At 35.7% G+C, this 13,789-nt stretch overlaps 1 protein-coding gene across 1 annotated transcript in view; it reads left to right on the plus strand.

Moving 5' to 3' along the window:
* The window catches only part of FHOD3 (formin homology 2 domain containing 3), a 630,786-nt gene that overhangs the window by 595,190 nt on the left and 21,807 nt on the right, over window positions 1-13,789 (plus strand). The window contains 1 exon segment of the mRNA XM_074279229.1: window positions 12,114-12,285. Coding sequence (XP_074135330.1) covers window positions 12,114-12,285 — 172 coding nt within the window.

Genomic DNA, 13,789 nt, shown 5'->3' on the forward strand with positions numbered 1-13,789 from the left:
GGGCCAGTGCTCTATTTCCTGTGCTATCTAGATGCTGCAGGGATGAATCTTTTCACTGGGTGAGCACAAAATTTTCCTCATCCATGTATTTTATTGAGATGTTTAATCATTTCACAGACATGAGAAATACAGGGCTAACATACTCCCAACATGTTGCCCTATCAATAAATCTACTGTTGGTAAACTTCAATTGGACATTCTCAAGAATAGAAAGAAGACTGAAGAAAGTACCAGCAGGAAGTGGAAGGAATAGTTGTTCTCTTTACAATCTTAACCCTATAGTTGAAAAACCTGCTATATACTGGTCTCTACATTTGATTCTCTTGTCTTCCTTGCCCTCTCACCATCATCTCCCTACCTATTACGTGTCTTTTATGACCCCTGGATTACCCTATTTCCATGTTTAATCACATGTAAGCTCATCTCTCTTCTATCTCTGATACCAGAAACTTATGGTTCAGGATTGTGGTGGCCACATTTTCCATCTCATTTTCCAACAGAGGATATTACCTGAAGTATGTTGGGTAACAGAGGGTCTAGGTTCAACCCCTAGCTCTCTTTCAGCTTGTTTGATAATGGTCAAGTGACTTTATCTTTGAAGCCTTAGTTAAATGAGGAGAATGAAAAAATAATTTCTAAAATAACTTCTGATTCTAGACTGCCATCCCCTGATATTACTTTTTCAAAGCTTCACTAAAAGTACATTTTGTTTGCTAAGAATCAAGACTGTTCCCTCAAATTCAGTATGTAGAGTGTATCTAATGGCTAAGTAGGATAGCAAAAGAAATTAAATGATGAGTCATATGTAATACATGGGGGAGGCAGAATTTGAATCAAACTCTATGGCAAGTTTAAAGGTAGCAAGGTGTTGCAATGTATAAAGTGCTTGACCTGGTATCAAGGGACCTGAATTCCATTCTATATACTTCTTAGCTGGACAAGTCACTCAAACTGTGTCTCCTCAGTTTCCTCATCTGTGAATAGAAATAATAATAGTGCATATTTTTTAGAGTTATCATGAGAATCAAATGATATAATACAAAGCACTTGACAAACCTTAAAGCACTTTATAAATGCTAGCCATTATAATTATTATCATTTTATTTGGAAAGTTCTTCAGCGAAAATTTTAAAAATTTTCTTGAGAGCTACCTGCTGTGATGAATAATAGCTTTCATTTGGTCACTTGGTGTTTATTAATCAGTATCTTCATTAAAAACATTGATCCTGAGGTGATTTTTCTATACCCATTTTTTTAATATTTGGGAATCAATTAGGTAAAAAGGAAATAGAGGACTTTTCCACACATTAATTTTTCTTGCATTTTTACAACTCTAGGTATAAGCAATTGGTTATCCCCTCGGGAAATGATTCTTTATAAATACCACTAATAGACTGGTAAAATAATAAATTCTTAGCCTTGGAAGAGATTGTAGAGCTCACCTGGTCTGGTGGTCTCAGACCACTTTAAATTGGTTTAAAGTTTTTAGCATTCTATATGTTTTCACCAAGTCTCTGTTTCTTCTCATAAAGACTCTGTAATCCAACCCCCCCCCCGACTCCATGTTAGATATGACCCATCATTTAACCCAATGATGTATTCCCTTAACAGAAAGACAAAATGCTGCATAATTTGCCTGAAAGAAGTGGGAGAGAATTGTAAAGATTCTGATGTATGACCACTTCTTCATTTGGCATTAAAAATTGAGGTCTTGAGGAATGACCTGCCTAAGGTGGTTATTGCTAATGCTTGATAAAGCTAAGAGAGGGAAAATATTTTTATATAATCTAGCTAGACCCTTATTTCCATATTCATTACCTCAGAAAATCTCTTTTGCAAAAGCCCCAATTAACCTCATTCAGGGACCCTTAAGTTTGCAAAGGAATAAAATTGGGACTTCTGTCTATCAAAGGCATCTTTATTGAACCTGATTGTCTTGTTTCCAAGCAGATACACTATCCCCCCTTACATGGTAAGCTGGGCAGTTCACTGTGCCTTAAAAGATGTCAAAGATTATTTTTATCTATTGGAAGAAAATAAAATCTTGAAGTATCCTTAAAATCTCCAAAACTGATAATAATACTCCCAGGTACAGAGCCACTAAAAACATGTGATTGTGCTTGACTTGTTTTTACCTTTCTTGGTCTTTCTTTCATCACATAAAACAACAGCCCTGCACTAGCTTAAATGTGAGGTCCTTTCCAGGTCTAACAATCTGGGGTCTGAGATCTGTATCAATCCTAAACCCCACCCTTGTCCCCAGAGGCCTGGAGAAAACCACTAATTGAATATTAGTGAATGATTTCCATCAGTCCCCAGCAGGAGAGAGAAAAACTATTTCAGATGACAGCCATTATTGGAGCCAGTGAGATTCATTGCTCAAAATTTAACACACTCATGTCTTCATCTCTAGCTCTTTTGGAGTCAAAGTAAAACTTGCTTTCTGAGAAGCCTCAGAATATTAAGAGAAAACTTGGGCTTCCTAGCATCATTCAAGCCAAAGGAAACTACTATGTTGCTTGGACACCTTGCTTAAATAAAGGTGATGGACCTGACTTTTCCATTTAGTATTCACATCTCTTGGCTTCTGTATGCAAAGGATGCTAAGCATCCTTCTACTTGAGGACCAAAAATAGTATGAAAACAAACAGGTCAGATGAAAAACGCCTTGCCCAAATTTCATCTCAAGGGAACGAAAAAAATAGAAGACCTCCTTCAAATTAGTCAAACAAGTATTTACTAAGTCAGACTGACCCACAGGAATTTTGAATGAGGAGAAAGTACTGAAGAAGAAAGTATAGGAAGCTTGCATGGAAGAGGTAGCACCAAAACCAAATCTGAAATGGAGAAATTTAACAAGGTAATAATAATAATTTCTATAGCATTTGAAACATGCCAGGCACTGTACTAAGTGCTTTACAATTATTCTCTGACTTGATCCTCTTACTTGATCCTAGGTACTATTATTATCTCCATTTATATATAGGGAAACTGAGACAGGTAGAAATTATGTAGCATGCCCGGGGTCACATGGCTAGTAAGTATATGAGAATGGATTTGGATTTAGGTCTTCCTTTTTCCAGGTCACACAATCAATCCACTACACCACTTAATGAAGTATAAGGACTATACTGGTCACGGTCTCCATGACCTTTTTTGTGCCTGTCCTTTAAAGTTTAGCTTAGTTATTGAGTTATATTAAATGCTTGTTAAATCATTATTCTTTGCCATAAAACTAAAAGTAAAAATATAACTTACTAAATGTTCCCTTTTCCATTTCTAAAATGTTTATATTGTATTAAAAATATTTTATATCAAATTATATTTGATAATTTGGTATTAAATTATATCTCATATTCTATATACTTAAATTGTAAGTACGGATCTTGCTGAGGAAATCAGGGTAGGGCATGACCGGAATCCAGTTCATCCTTAATTTTTCAAAGCAGGAAAACCCAGAATTCTTGCTTATGGAAAGAGGCAGCATCTCTCACTTCTTGTCTCTCTCCAGTCTTCATTCATGTAGTTATAGCCCCATCTACTGTATCTTCAGGATATTGCTTTTAAAGATTTTTCAAAGGAAATAGTGCCTTTCTAGTTGTAGGAATCACAGAATCTCAAACTGATCAGCTGGAACCCAAATGAAGGGGAGTCCCCCACTTACTGAAACAGTCTGTTCCACTTTTGAATGTTCTAGCAATTTTAAAAGATTTTTTTGGTTAAAGGTCAAACTTAAATTTGGGTTTTAGGCAACTGGGGGGTGTCAGGGAGTATAATGCGTAAGAGGACTGGGAAGGTAGGAAAGAGATCATGGAGGCCGTTAAAAGGAGGCAACAGGGAGCCCCTGAGGTTGGCTAAATATTGGGGAGGTGTGATCAGACTGGATCTTTGGGAAGATCAGTTTGACAACTGAGTGGATTATGAATTTTACAGTACTTACATCATTTATCTTTAGGTACTGCACTTATTTTCAGACATATCTTATCTCTCTCTTGTTTGGGTTTTTTTTGGCTGAGGCAATTGGGGTTAAGTGACTTGCCCAGGGTCACACAGCCAGGAAGTGTTAAGTGTCTGAGACAAGATTTTAACTCAGGTTCTCCTGACTTCAGGGCTGGTGCTCTATCCACTGCGCCAACTAGCTGCCCCCATATCTTATCTCTTATACTATATTCTAAGAACTTAGAAGGCAGAAGAGCATCCTGGTCATTTTTGTTCTCCCTCACTCTCTTGCACGTATGGACTTGATGAGTGTTTGTTAAAATGAACTAAATTGAATTAAAACCAAAGTTTCAGAGTTGTGACTCTTCAAGGCTTAACTTTAAAAAGGACATTGAGGGGGCAGCTAGGTGGCGCAGTGGATAGAGCACCAGCCCTGAATTCAGGAGGACCTGAGTTCAAATATGATCTCAGACACTTAACACTTCCTAGCTGTGTGACCCTGGGCAAGTCACTTAACCCTAGCCTCAAAAAAAAAAAAAAAAAAAGAAAAAAAGAAAAAGAAAAAGGACATTGACAGGATGGTGAGCATCCAGAGCAGTACGACCAGGAGGACTGGACCTCAGGCCATTTGAAAATAAAGTGAAGGAAATGGGGAAGCTTAGGGGACATGGGATGACTTTCTTTAGGTACTTGAAGTGATGAGAATTTTTTTTCTAGAACAGGAGTTCTTAACCTAAGGTACATGACCTTGTTTTTAAAATATTTTTGATAAATGTATTTCAGCAAAATTGGTTTCCTTTGTAATCCTATGTAAAAATCACATGACTCTAGTAACAGGTCTATAGGTTGCCCTAGAGGGAAAACTAGATGCAGAAGGGGAATTGCAGTTTAAAGTAAGGGAAAACTTCCTAACTATTTGAACTATTCAAAAGAGGAAGAGGCTACAGTAGTGAGTTCTCTGTCAGTAATGCTCTTCAGGAGTGGTATGGATGACCACTTGTTATGAATATAGCAGACACGATTCTTACTTAGCTGTGGCTCTTACTTATGGAAAGTAAGGCAGCATGCTATGCTTATGGAAAGAGGCAGCATCTCTCATTTCTTGTCTCTCTCCGTCTCAGGGTTACTAGAGAACCTTGGTGGTCCTTTGTAATCCTGTATAGTCTTTTAATCAAAGAATTTCAGGCTCAAATGAGCTAATAAAAGCTTGTTATTTTTTGGTAGTTTCACAGAATCTTATCTCCTCAAACAGGTTGTAAACTCTCTGAAGGTAGGGTGAGTTTCTTTTTCTTTCCTCTCTTCAATACTTTGCATGGGATAGGATTAGATCCTTTGAAAGAATTAGGTGAATCCGGAATTGATTAAAGAATTTAGTCTAAAGAAATCAGCTTGTAAAGAAGTTTCCACTGGCTCTCAAAGTCAAGGATTGGCCATGTTTAATATTTTTTTCATCAAATTCAATAAAAGCATAGATGGTATACACATCAAATCTGCAGATACTCCAAACAAAGAATAATCTGAGAGATATTCAAAAATATCTTGAGATGATCTAGATTATTGGGCCAAATTTAATACAATGAAATTCAATGGGATAAACGTAAGAATCTTACACTTGGATTAAAAAAATCAACATTAAAAATAGAAGACAGGGGAAGCAGGATCAGATAGCCGATCATCTGGAAAACATCTTGAGGTTTTATAGACTATAAGTTTAATATCGATTAATTGTATGATATGGCCAGCAAGAACTCCATTCTAACCCCAGGTATCTTCACTGGCTGTCTCTCATGGCTGGAACTTTCTCTCTTCTTCATCTTCATCTCCTTCATCACATTTCAGCTAAAGTCCCATCTTCTTTCCCAAATCCCCTTAATACTGGTGCCTTACTTCTGTTTGTTATCTCCATTTTATTCTGCACTTATCTTGTATGAACATAGTTATTCTTCTCTTGTTTCTTCCATCATATTTAAGATCCTTGAGAACATAGACTGTTTTTTGCTTCTTCTTTTTTTTTTTTTTTTTTTTTTCGTAACTGCAATACTTACCTTAGTGCATAGCTCATAGTTGTTGGGTCACTTCAGTTGCATCTGACTTTTCATGATCCCATTTGAGGTTTTCTTGGCAAGGATACTGAAGTGGTTTGCCATTTCCTTTTCCAGTTCATTTTATAGTTGAGGATCTGAGGCAAATAGCAGTGACTTGCTCAGAGTCACACAGCTAGTAAGTGCCTAAAGGCAGATTTGAATTCATGAAGATGAGTCTTCCTGGCTTCAAGCCCAATACTCTAGCCATTGTGCCATCTGGCACCTAGTAGACACCTAATAAGTGCTAGTTGGCAGTATTGACTGACTGCAAAGAAAATGCTTATGAAAAGACAGATCAGGAAAAAGTCACCTATGCCTGGGATGATAAGTGCTAAAGCATCAGAAGAGGCATTGTTTGGGGTGAGAAGTGAACCAAGGATTGGAGAAGTGATTTGTCCAAAATGACACAATTAGCTAGTTCTAGCTCTGCCCAAAGTGAACCCAGCTTGTTCAAGTCTTTTGACTCCAATTCCAAGGCTCTTTCCATTACATCATGCTTCAGTATCTACCAGAAATAAGCTTTGTAACAGTAGGAAATCCAAACTTATTAAATCACCAGCACAACTAAATTCTAAGTAAAACTAAAAAAAAAAAAAAAAAAAAAGTTCCAAAATAGGAAGATTTTAATGGTTTGCCTCTAACATTTTGATGTCCTTTTGAAGTAATAACCAACCCAGAGCCAAACCAAGGGTAGAGTTGAATAAACCCCATGTGGTATATGCTGCTATTTTCAACCATGTTATAGTTTATTCTACCAAAAGAAGTTTATTTCTCAATTAAATTAGACCACACAGTCAGAAGTCTAAGCAGTTAAACATCTCATAGGCATATGTTAGATAAGAAAACAGTTTACATTCTTTAAAGTGAGAAGAAAATCTAATCCATGGGTCATTATTAAAATGAGAAATTACATCATGTATTAAGTTCTACTTTATGCAAAAGGACCACACTATTCCATAAATAAGAATATGGAGTCAAATCATAGATAAAACTTAAAAGGTAAACATATAAGGTTCTACATTTTTACTAAAATAAAATCAGATTATATAATTGTGAAATTACACAACAACACAATGTATGAGATCTTGCCTAGGAAGTATGTTTTTGTGGAAAAAAAAGACACAGGGTGTTTTAATTGGCCATAAAGTCAGTATGAGCCAACAATTCACAGCAGAAGTTATGCAAAAATAAAGATACTTTAGGTGGCATAAATAGAAGTGTAATGCCCAGATTTCAGGAAATAATTCATCTCACTATAACCTATGGTATAGTGACAATCTGAGTGATAATATTGAGGGGACCTACAGGAAGACATTGACAAATTGGAAAACTTTTAAACAATGGCAACTAGTATAGATGAGAATCTGAAAGCCATATTATTCAAGGATAGAATACTTTTTTGTAAGGCAAATGATGGTTGTCTTCAAATATTTGAAGGATTTTCATGTGGAAAGAGAAATTAACATTTATTCTGTGTGGCTCCAGGAAGCAGAATTAAAATGGTTGATTTTGGAGGCAGATATTGACTCAATTATATAAAAAAGCTTCCAAAAATTAAAACTAAGCAGATTACAATAATTAAAATTTCCTGATCGTGTCAAAAATTACAGTCTTTTCCTCATAACAACTCTTTGATTTAATTACTACAATCATCATTATCCCTATTTTGCAGGTGAGAAAATTGGGGTTAAGAGATGTTTCTTTAAGTAACTTGTAAGAGCATATAGTAGAGACTTGAATCCAGGTCTCATTTCTTCTTGACTCCTAGTCCAGTAACTTCAGGGTTTGGCAACTAGGTGGCACAGTGGGCTTGGAATAGATCACCAGCCTTGGACACTGTGTGATCCTGGGCAACTCATTTAACCGTTTGCCTCAGTTTCCTCATCTGTAAAACAAGATAGAGAAGGAAATGGCAAACTACTCCATGATCTTTCCTAAAAAAAAACAAGTGAACACACACACACACACACACACACACACACACACACACACACACAATGAGGTCATGAAAAATCAAAGAGTTGAACCAGGTATATGGAAAAGAAACCGAAGTAGACCTATTCTTTTTGATTCTCCTATTTTGTTTCTTGAAATCTAAATGGTTTGTTATATGTTTAAATTGAACCTAGTATATAAATGGAAATAGAATGAGGTCAGAATGATGGGAATAGGGGATTATCATTGGCAAATGTAACTAAGTAACCATATATAAATGACCACCTATTGTGGTTTTGATGGAGAATTTTCCTGCCTCAGGATGGAAGATTAAGATTAAATGCCTCTCTTCCAAATTCTTTCAGATTCTAAGATAGAATGATTCTTTTTTTATTAAGCAGTGTTCCTGCCAAGCACTGTATGTACCATCTCCTGTGAGGGATATTGAAAAGGCATAAAATCTAATCCTTGCCTTCAAGTAATTCATAATCTTCTTGGGAAAACAAAATAAACATTCAAGAAAAAGCCATACAAGGCAGAATGGTATTGAGTAATTTAGTGAATTATATAGCACTGACTTGACGTGCTATAAGGGGTCTCTGGAAGGGATATGATCAGTAAGGGTAGGCGATCCAAAAACAAGCTTCTTGTAAATCTTGGATGAGACTTGAATTGAAGGATAGTTATAGTTTTGTTTTGTTTTTTAGTTTCCCACATTTATTTTTATTTTTTATTTTGATAACAGCTTTTTATTTACAAAATACATGCAAATATAGTTTTCAACATTCACCCTCACAAAAACCTTGTGTTCCAAATTTTTCTCCCTCCCTTCCCTCTACCCTCTTCCCCTAGACAGCAAGTAATCCAATATAGATTAAATAGTTATAATTCACAAAAGAGAGATTGAAGGCATTCACAAAGGAAAGTCAAGCATGGCATGTCCATAGGACAGGATGAAAACTGTCTAGACTGTTGAGAAGTAATGGGAAATAAAATCAAATCTTAGACCCTAAACTCCTTGAGAACAAGGTTCGTGTTTATTTCACCTTTACCTTATGTATAATACTTAGCAGAGAGCCCAGTAAATGTTTGTTGGATTGAATCAATAATTGAAAGATGGATAATTAGGGCACATTGTCAGCATGAAGAATCTCCAGAAGTAGGAAATGGAAAATCATAAAATTTGAGATCAAAAAGGTAGTTTAAGATTATTTAATCCACTCCTTTTAGTTCACAGAGGAGAAACCCAAGAGAGCCCTTACTGGGGACCAAAAAGGCGACCCAAAGATACAGTTAGCTGATATCAGATCTAGGACTTGAATCTCAGTTCATCACACTTTTTACCACATTTATATTTATAGTATGCTTGATGAGGTAGGCAATGGAGATCTACTTGGAAAACTGCTATTGTTTCTATGCTTACTGAGCTTATTTAAATGAGGGTAATGTCAAGAACTCTTAAGAACAAGGTGTCCTTTTGCATCTGCTAAGAATCCTTTCTATCTTCTGTGTATTATTTGTTCCCTTCTGATAGACCGATGAAGAAGATGAAGTTGAGGTATGTTTACTTAAAATGCTTGGAATGATCTTTTTGACTTCTTCAATGTGTGCTCTGAAATTTGTTCCTAACATTAGCAGCGTGAAATGATCAGCATTTGAAACTTAGGGGCAACTATTCACTTGGAATTTTCTGTCTGGTCGAGTGTTTTATCATTAACAGTATTTTATGGAGGGTTTGCATTAATTCCTTGTATTCATCTAACAGGCAGAATTTTCAGAAATTTCAGGCAGAATCCTATTATGTTTTCTTTGCCATTGGAAGTAAACAGAAACCCGGGAAAATACCCACGTGCTCCTCAGGGAAAGCCCAACCCTTTTTGGTGAAATAAGTAATACAAAATTTGAATTTTGACTTTTAAATATTCTCTGGACATTAAATATTACCAGGAATATGGAAAAGAAATCTAAGTAGAGCTATTCTTTTTGACTCTCCTATTCTTGAAATCTATCCATTCTTGAAATCTAAATGGCTTATTATATGCTTAGAAATGAACCTAGTATATAAATGGAAATAGAATGAAGTCAGAATGATGGGAATGAGGGATTATCATTGGCAAATGTAAATGACAGCCATCTAAGTTTCAGAGAATTGCTAAGTTCCTAAAGATTTGCAGAATGATTTTTAAAGCTACCTTACTGTGATACCTAGGTTATGTAGAATGCCAAATAAAAGAAAAGAAAAAAGTCAAGTTATAGAAATGCCATCCCTTCCCCAAAAAATCTACATAATAGAATTTCTCAGAATTTATATATGTATTTGGCATTATGGAGCCCCTACATGAAGTAGTACAGAAATATTAATACTACTATGGTGGGCCTAGGATTTATGGTTCATAGAAGAAGAGAACATCAGTTTGCATGTCTTTTTATAAATAATTGTTAAAACTACTAATAGTGAATGTTGTTTCACTGTTTCAGCATGAGTTTACATGTAATATAACATCTTTCTACAAATTTTATTCTTTGCCCAACACTACTACAGATTAAATTCCTCTTCCAAATTATGATTTACATAATTTGAAATTACCAAATTATTCTATGTTGTTAGGGGAACAGTACACTTCAGCATAGATATTTGGAAACTCATGGATGCTTTATTTTTTTAATATTCATTGGATATTTGGTGTAAGTCATGTAAATCTACATAGTGTGGGAGCAATAAGGTATCCCCTTCTTAGTCCCCAAAATTTGAGTCAATGTTAATGTTGCTTCTTTACTATAAAAGGATGAACCTTAAATTAGTTAAATTCTGAAAACAAAATCCCTAAAAAAAAAGTTCTTTCTCCTTTTATTCATTTATCAATGTATACTTTTTCCTTTGAAACTGTCTCCCTGTCTCGAAAAAGAAGAAAAAAAAAAAAAAAAAACAAGAGAAAGAGAAGCAGGGGGGAGGGGGGAGAGGGAAGGAGGGAAGAAGGAACAAAGCCAGTCATAATACTTTGTAGTCACACTATGGCCAAGTAAAACTCAAGATATCAAAAACCTTCCATTGTTTTGTATCCCCAGTCCTGGCTCATTATAATGATTCTGCTACTACAAATAGGATTTTGTTTTCCTAGATCTCATTTATCCATGTGGCTACATTAGTATTAGTGTTAAATCCAAATTTTCCTCTCTGTGAGAGGCAACTCTAAGTAGTCAAAGGAGACTTTAAAAGTCAGAATACCTGAGTTTCAGCCCTGGCCCTGCTTCTCACTACACCTTTAACAAGATATTTCGTGTCTTTCGGCCTCAATAACTTGATCTATAAAAATGTGAAAGTTGGAATAGTTTTCAGCTCCAAAATTTTTATCTTCACTAATAAAACTCCATTTTAATAAAAGGCTTTCACAAATGCTGAGGTATATTTGTTCTACGTTTGTTAGCACTTAATCTACCATAATAAGGCTCAATATGTTCAACTGACTGCATGATGAGATATATTTTGTTATTCTGAGAGGATTTGGGGATAAATATATTTGACTGAATTTTAAGCTCTTCCTACAGGGCCCAATTAAGAAAGTTCACAAAGGAAGATAACATAAAACCAACTAAAGTTGACGGATTTGTTGGTCTTTTTAACAACTCTGCAAGACAATAAGTTAAAAAAGAAAATACCAAGCTAACATGGAAGATGTCGGTTATTCTCCAGGAAGTTTCCATGCTAGTGAAATCATATGTCCAGTCCCTTCCCTGTTCCCCTTGAAAACAGAAGAGGCAAGAGCTCTTCTCTTTCACAACAGAACTTATTGTCACACAAATGTTTTCACAAAATATTTGTAGAGTTTCTTCCTTCCTTCTTTTCTTCCTTCTTTCCTTCTTTCTTTCCTTCCTTTCCCTCTTTCATTCTTTTTGAGAGAAATAGGGAGACAGTTTCAAAAGAAATTATGTAAATGCTATTATTATTAATAATAAATATTATTATATTATATATTTCCAAACAGATAAATAAGCAACAGCCTCTATAGTTGGATCTGCAGAAGCAGAATGTACCTCTAACAGTATTCAATTTCGTTTCTTTAACTAAATTCAACTATGGAATTCTTTTCCCTTCTTGAACAGTAGTCAGCTGTTCTAGAAAGGTGACATATCCTAACTCTGATTGCTTTTTTGCAGACCGGAAAATTCTCTAGCAGTTCCACTCCCTCTCAGAGCCAACCACAGGGACTGGAATATGCAGAAGACGCAGCTGAACATGAAAATATGAAGGCTGTGCTGAAAACATCTTCCATTGGTGAAGAGGGCACCTCAGCTTTAGGCGTAAGGACACGAAGCCGAGCCAGTAGAGGTAATTTGCCACTTCTTTCCTTATAGCACTGCTTTTATAATGCAGCTTGAAATGGCTCTCAGATTATAGAACTAGAGTTCCTAGCTTGGGGTCTATGAACTTGGTTTAATTGTATTTCAGTATAATTTGTTTTTTGGTTTGTTTTGATTTATTCTTTTTTGTTTTGTTTTGTTTTTGTTGTTGTTGTTGTTGTTTTGCTGAGGCAATTGGGGTCAAGTGACTTGCCCAGGGAAGTGAACAGTTCCTTGGCTTCACCCAGGATGCCAAAGGGGTCCATGATATCAAAAAGTCCATGACACAGGCCCTTATCATAGGAAGAAAGTTCAAAGACCATCTAAGTCTAATATTATTTTAAATATGAGGAAATTGAGGTCCAAAGAGATTACAAATGACTTAAGGTCAAGCTATAACCCAATATGAAAAGCCAAAAGTTCTATGTTGATTCTCATGGTCAATTGACAATGGAAGAGGAGGAAGTTTCATCAACAGCATTTTATTCATTTCCAATTATATATAAAGATAGTTTCCAACATTTATTTTTGTAAGACTTTGTGTTCCAAATTTTTCTCATTCACTCTCTGCCCTCTTCTCTCCCCAAAATAGCAAGCAATCTGATATGTTATACATGTATAATCATGTTAAACATATTTCTGTATTAGTCATGTTGTAAAAGAATAATCAGAACAAAAGGAGAAAAAAAAAGAAACAAAAAACAAAACAAAAAAAAAAAAGTGAAAATATCATACTTTGATCTGCATTCAGTCTCCATAGTTCTTTTCCGGATGTGGAAACTGGGAATCAGAAAGGTTACATACTTGGTCATATCCACATTAGCTAGTGAGTCTCACAGATAGGATATGAATAATCTAAATCTTCATGACTCCCAAGTCCAGCATTCTATTCATTATTGCATGTTGCTCTCATTTACTGTCTGACCGATGGATATGCTGCCTTGTGACATCTCTTGTTATTTAACATTTTACATGTGACTGTCTTATCTTCATACAAATTTTAAATGTGAACTGGGAAGAAATAAACAAGTAGTTTCACAAAACTACCCAACCCTAAGTGAGTTTGGAAAGCCATGACACAAAGGCTTTCCTGGCAATGGCAAATGAAATAGCTATAGGTTGTGTGGGTCAGAGAGTGATTACACTAATTAGCAGCTAATTGTCAGCTTTAAACCACCAGTGAAGACCCTTCCACACAGGGCTCCTAGGCAGGCCATACATTTTGTTCCTCAAGAATTGCTTGTAGAATTCTTACAACCCTGAAGATCTGCATGGATTAAATAAAGAGAATGACAATGTGGAGAGAGCTTTCCTTGATGAGTGCCCAGAAGCCTGGCCCTTGACTCCTAAGGAATGGGGATAATCATTTTGTAATGTCTTTTTGTACATAAAATTTATTTTCTTGTGTAATTGGAAGAGGGAAGGAAATGTAACAGTGGCAAGCTGTCAAAAGGCCTGGTCAGGGAACAAAGCCAATGAAAAACCATTGAAGG

Source organism: Sminthopsis crassicaudata, chromosome 1, assembly GCF_048593235.1.
Source record: "Sminthopsis crassicaudata isolate SCR6 chromosome 1, ASM4859323v1, whole genome shotgun sequence".
NCBI lineage: Eukaryota > Metazoa > Chordata > Mammalia > Dasyuromorphia > Dasyuridae > Sminthopsis > Sminthopsis crassicaudata.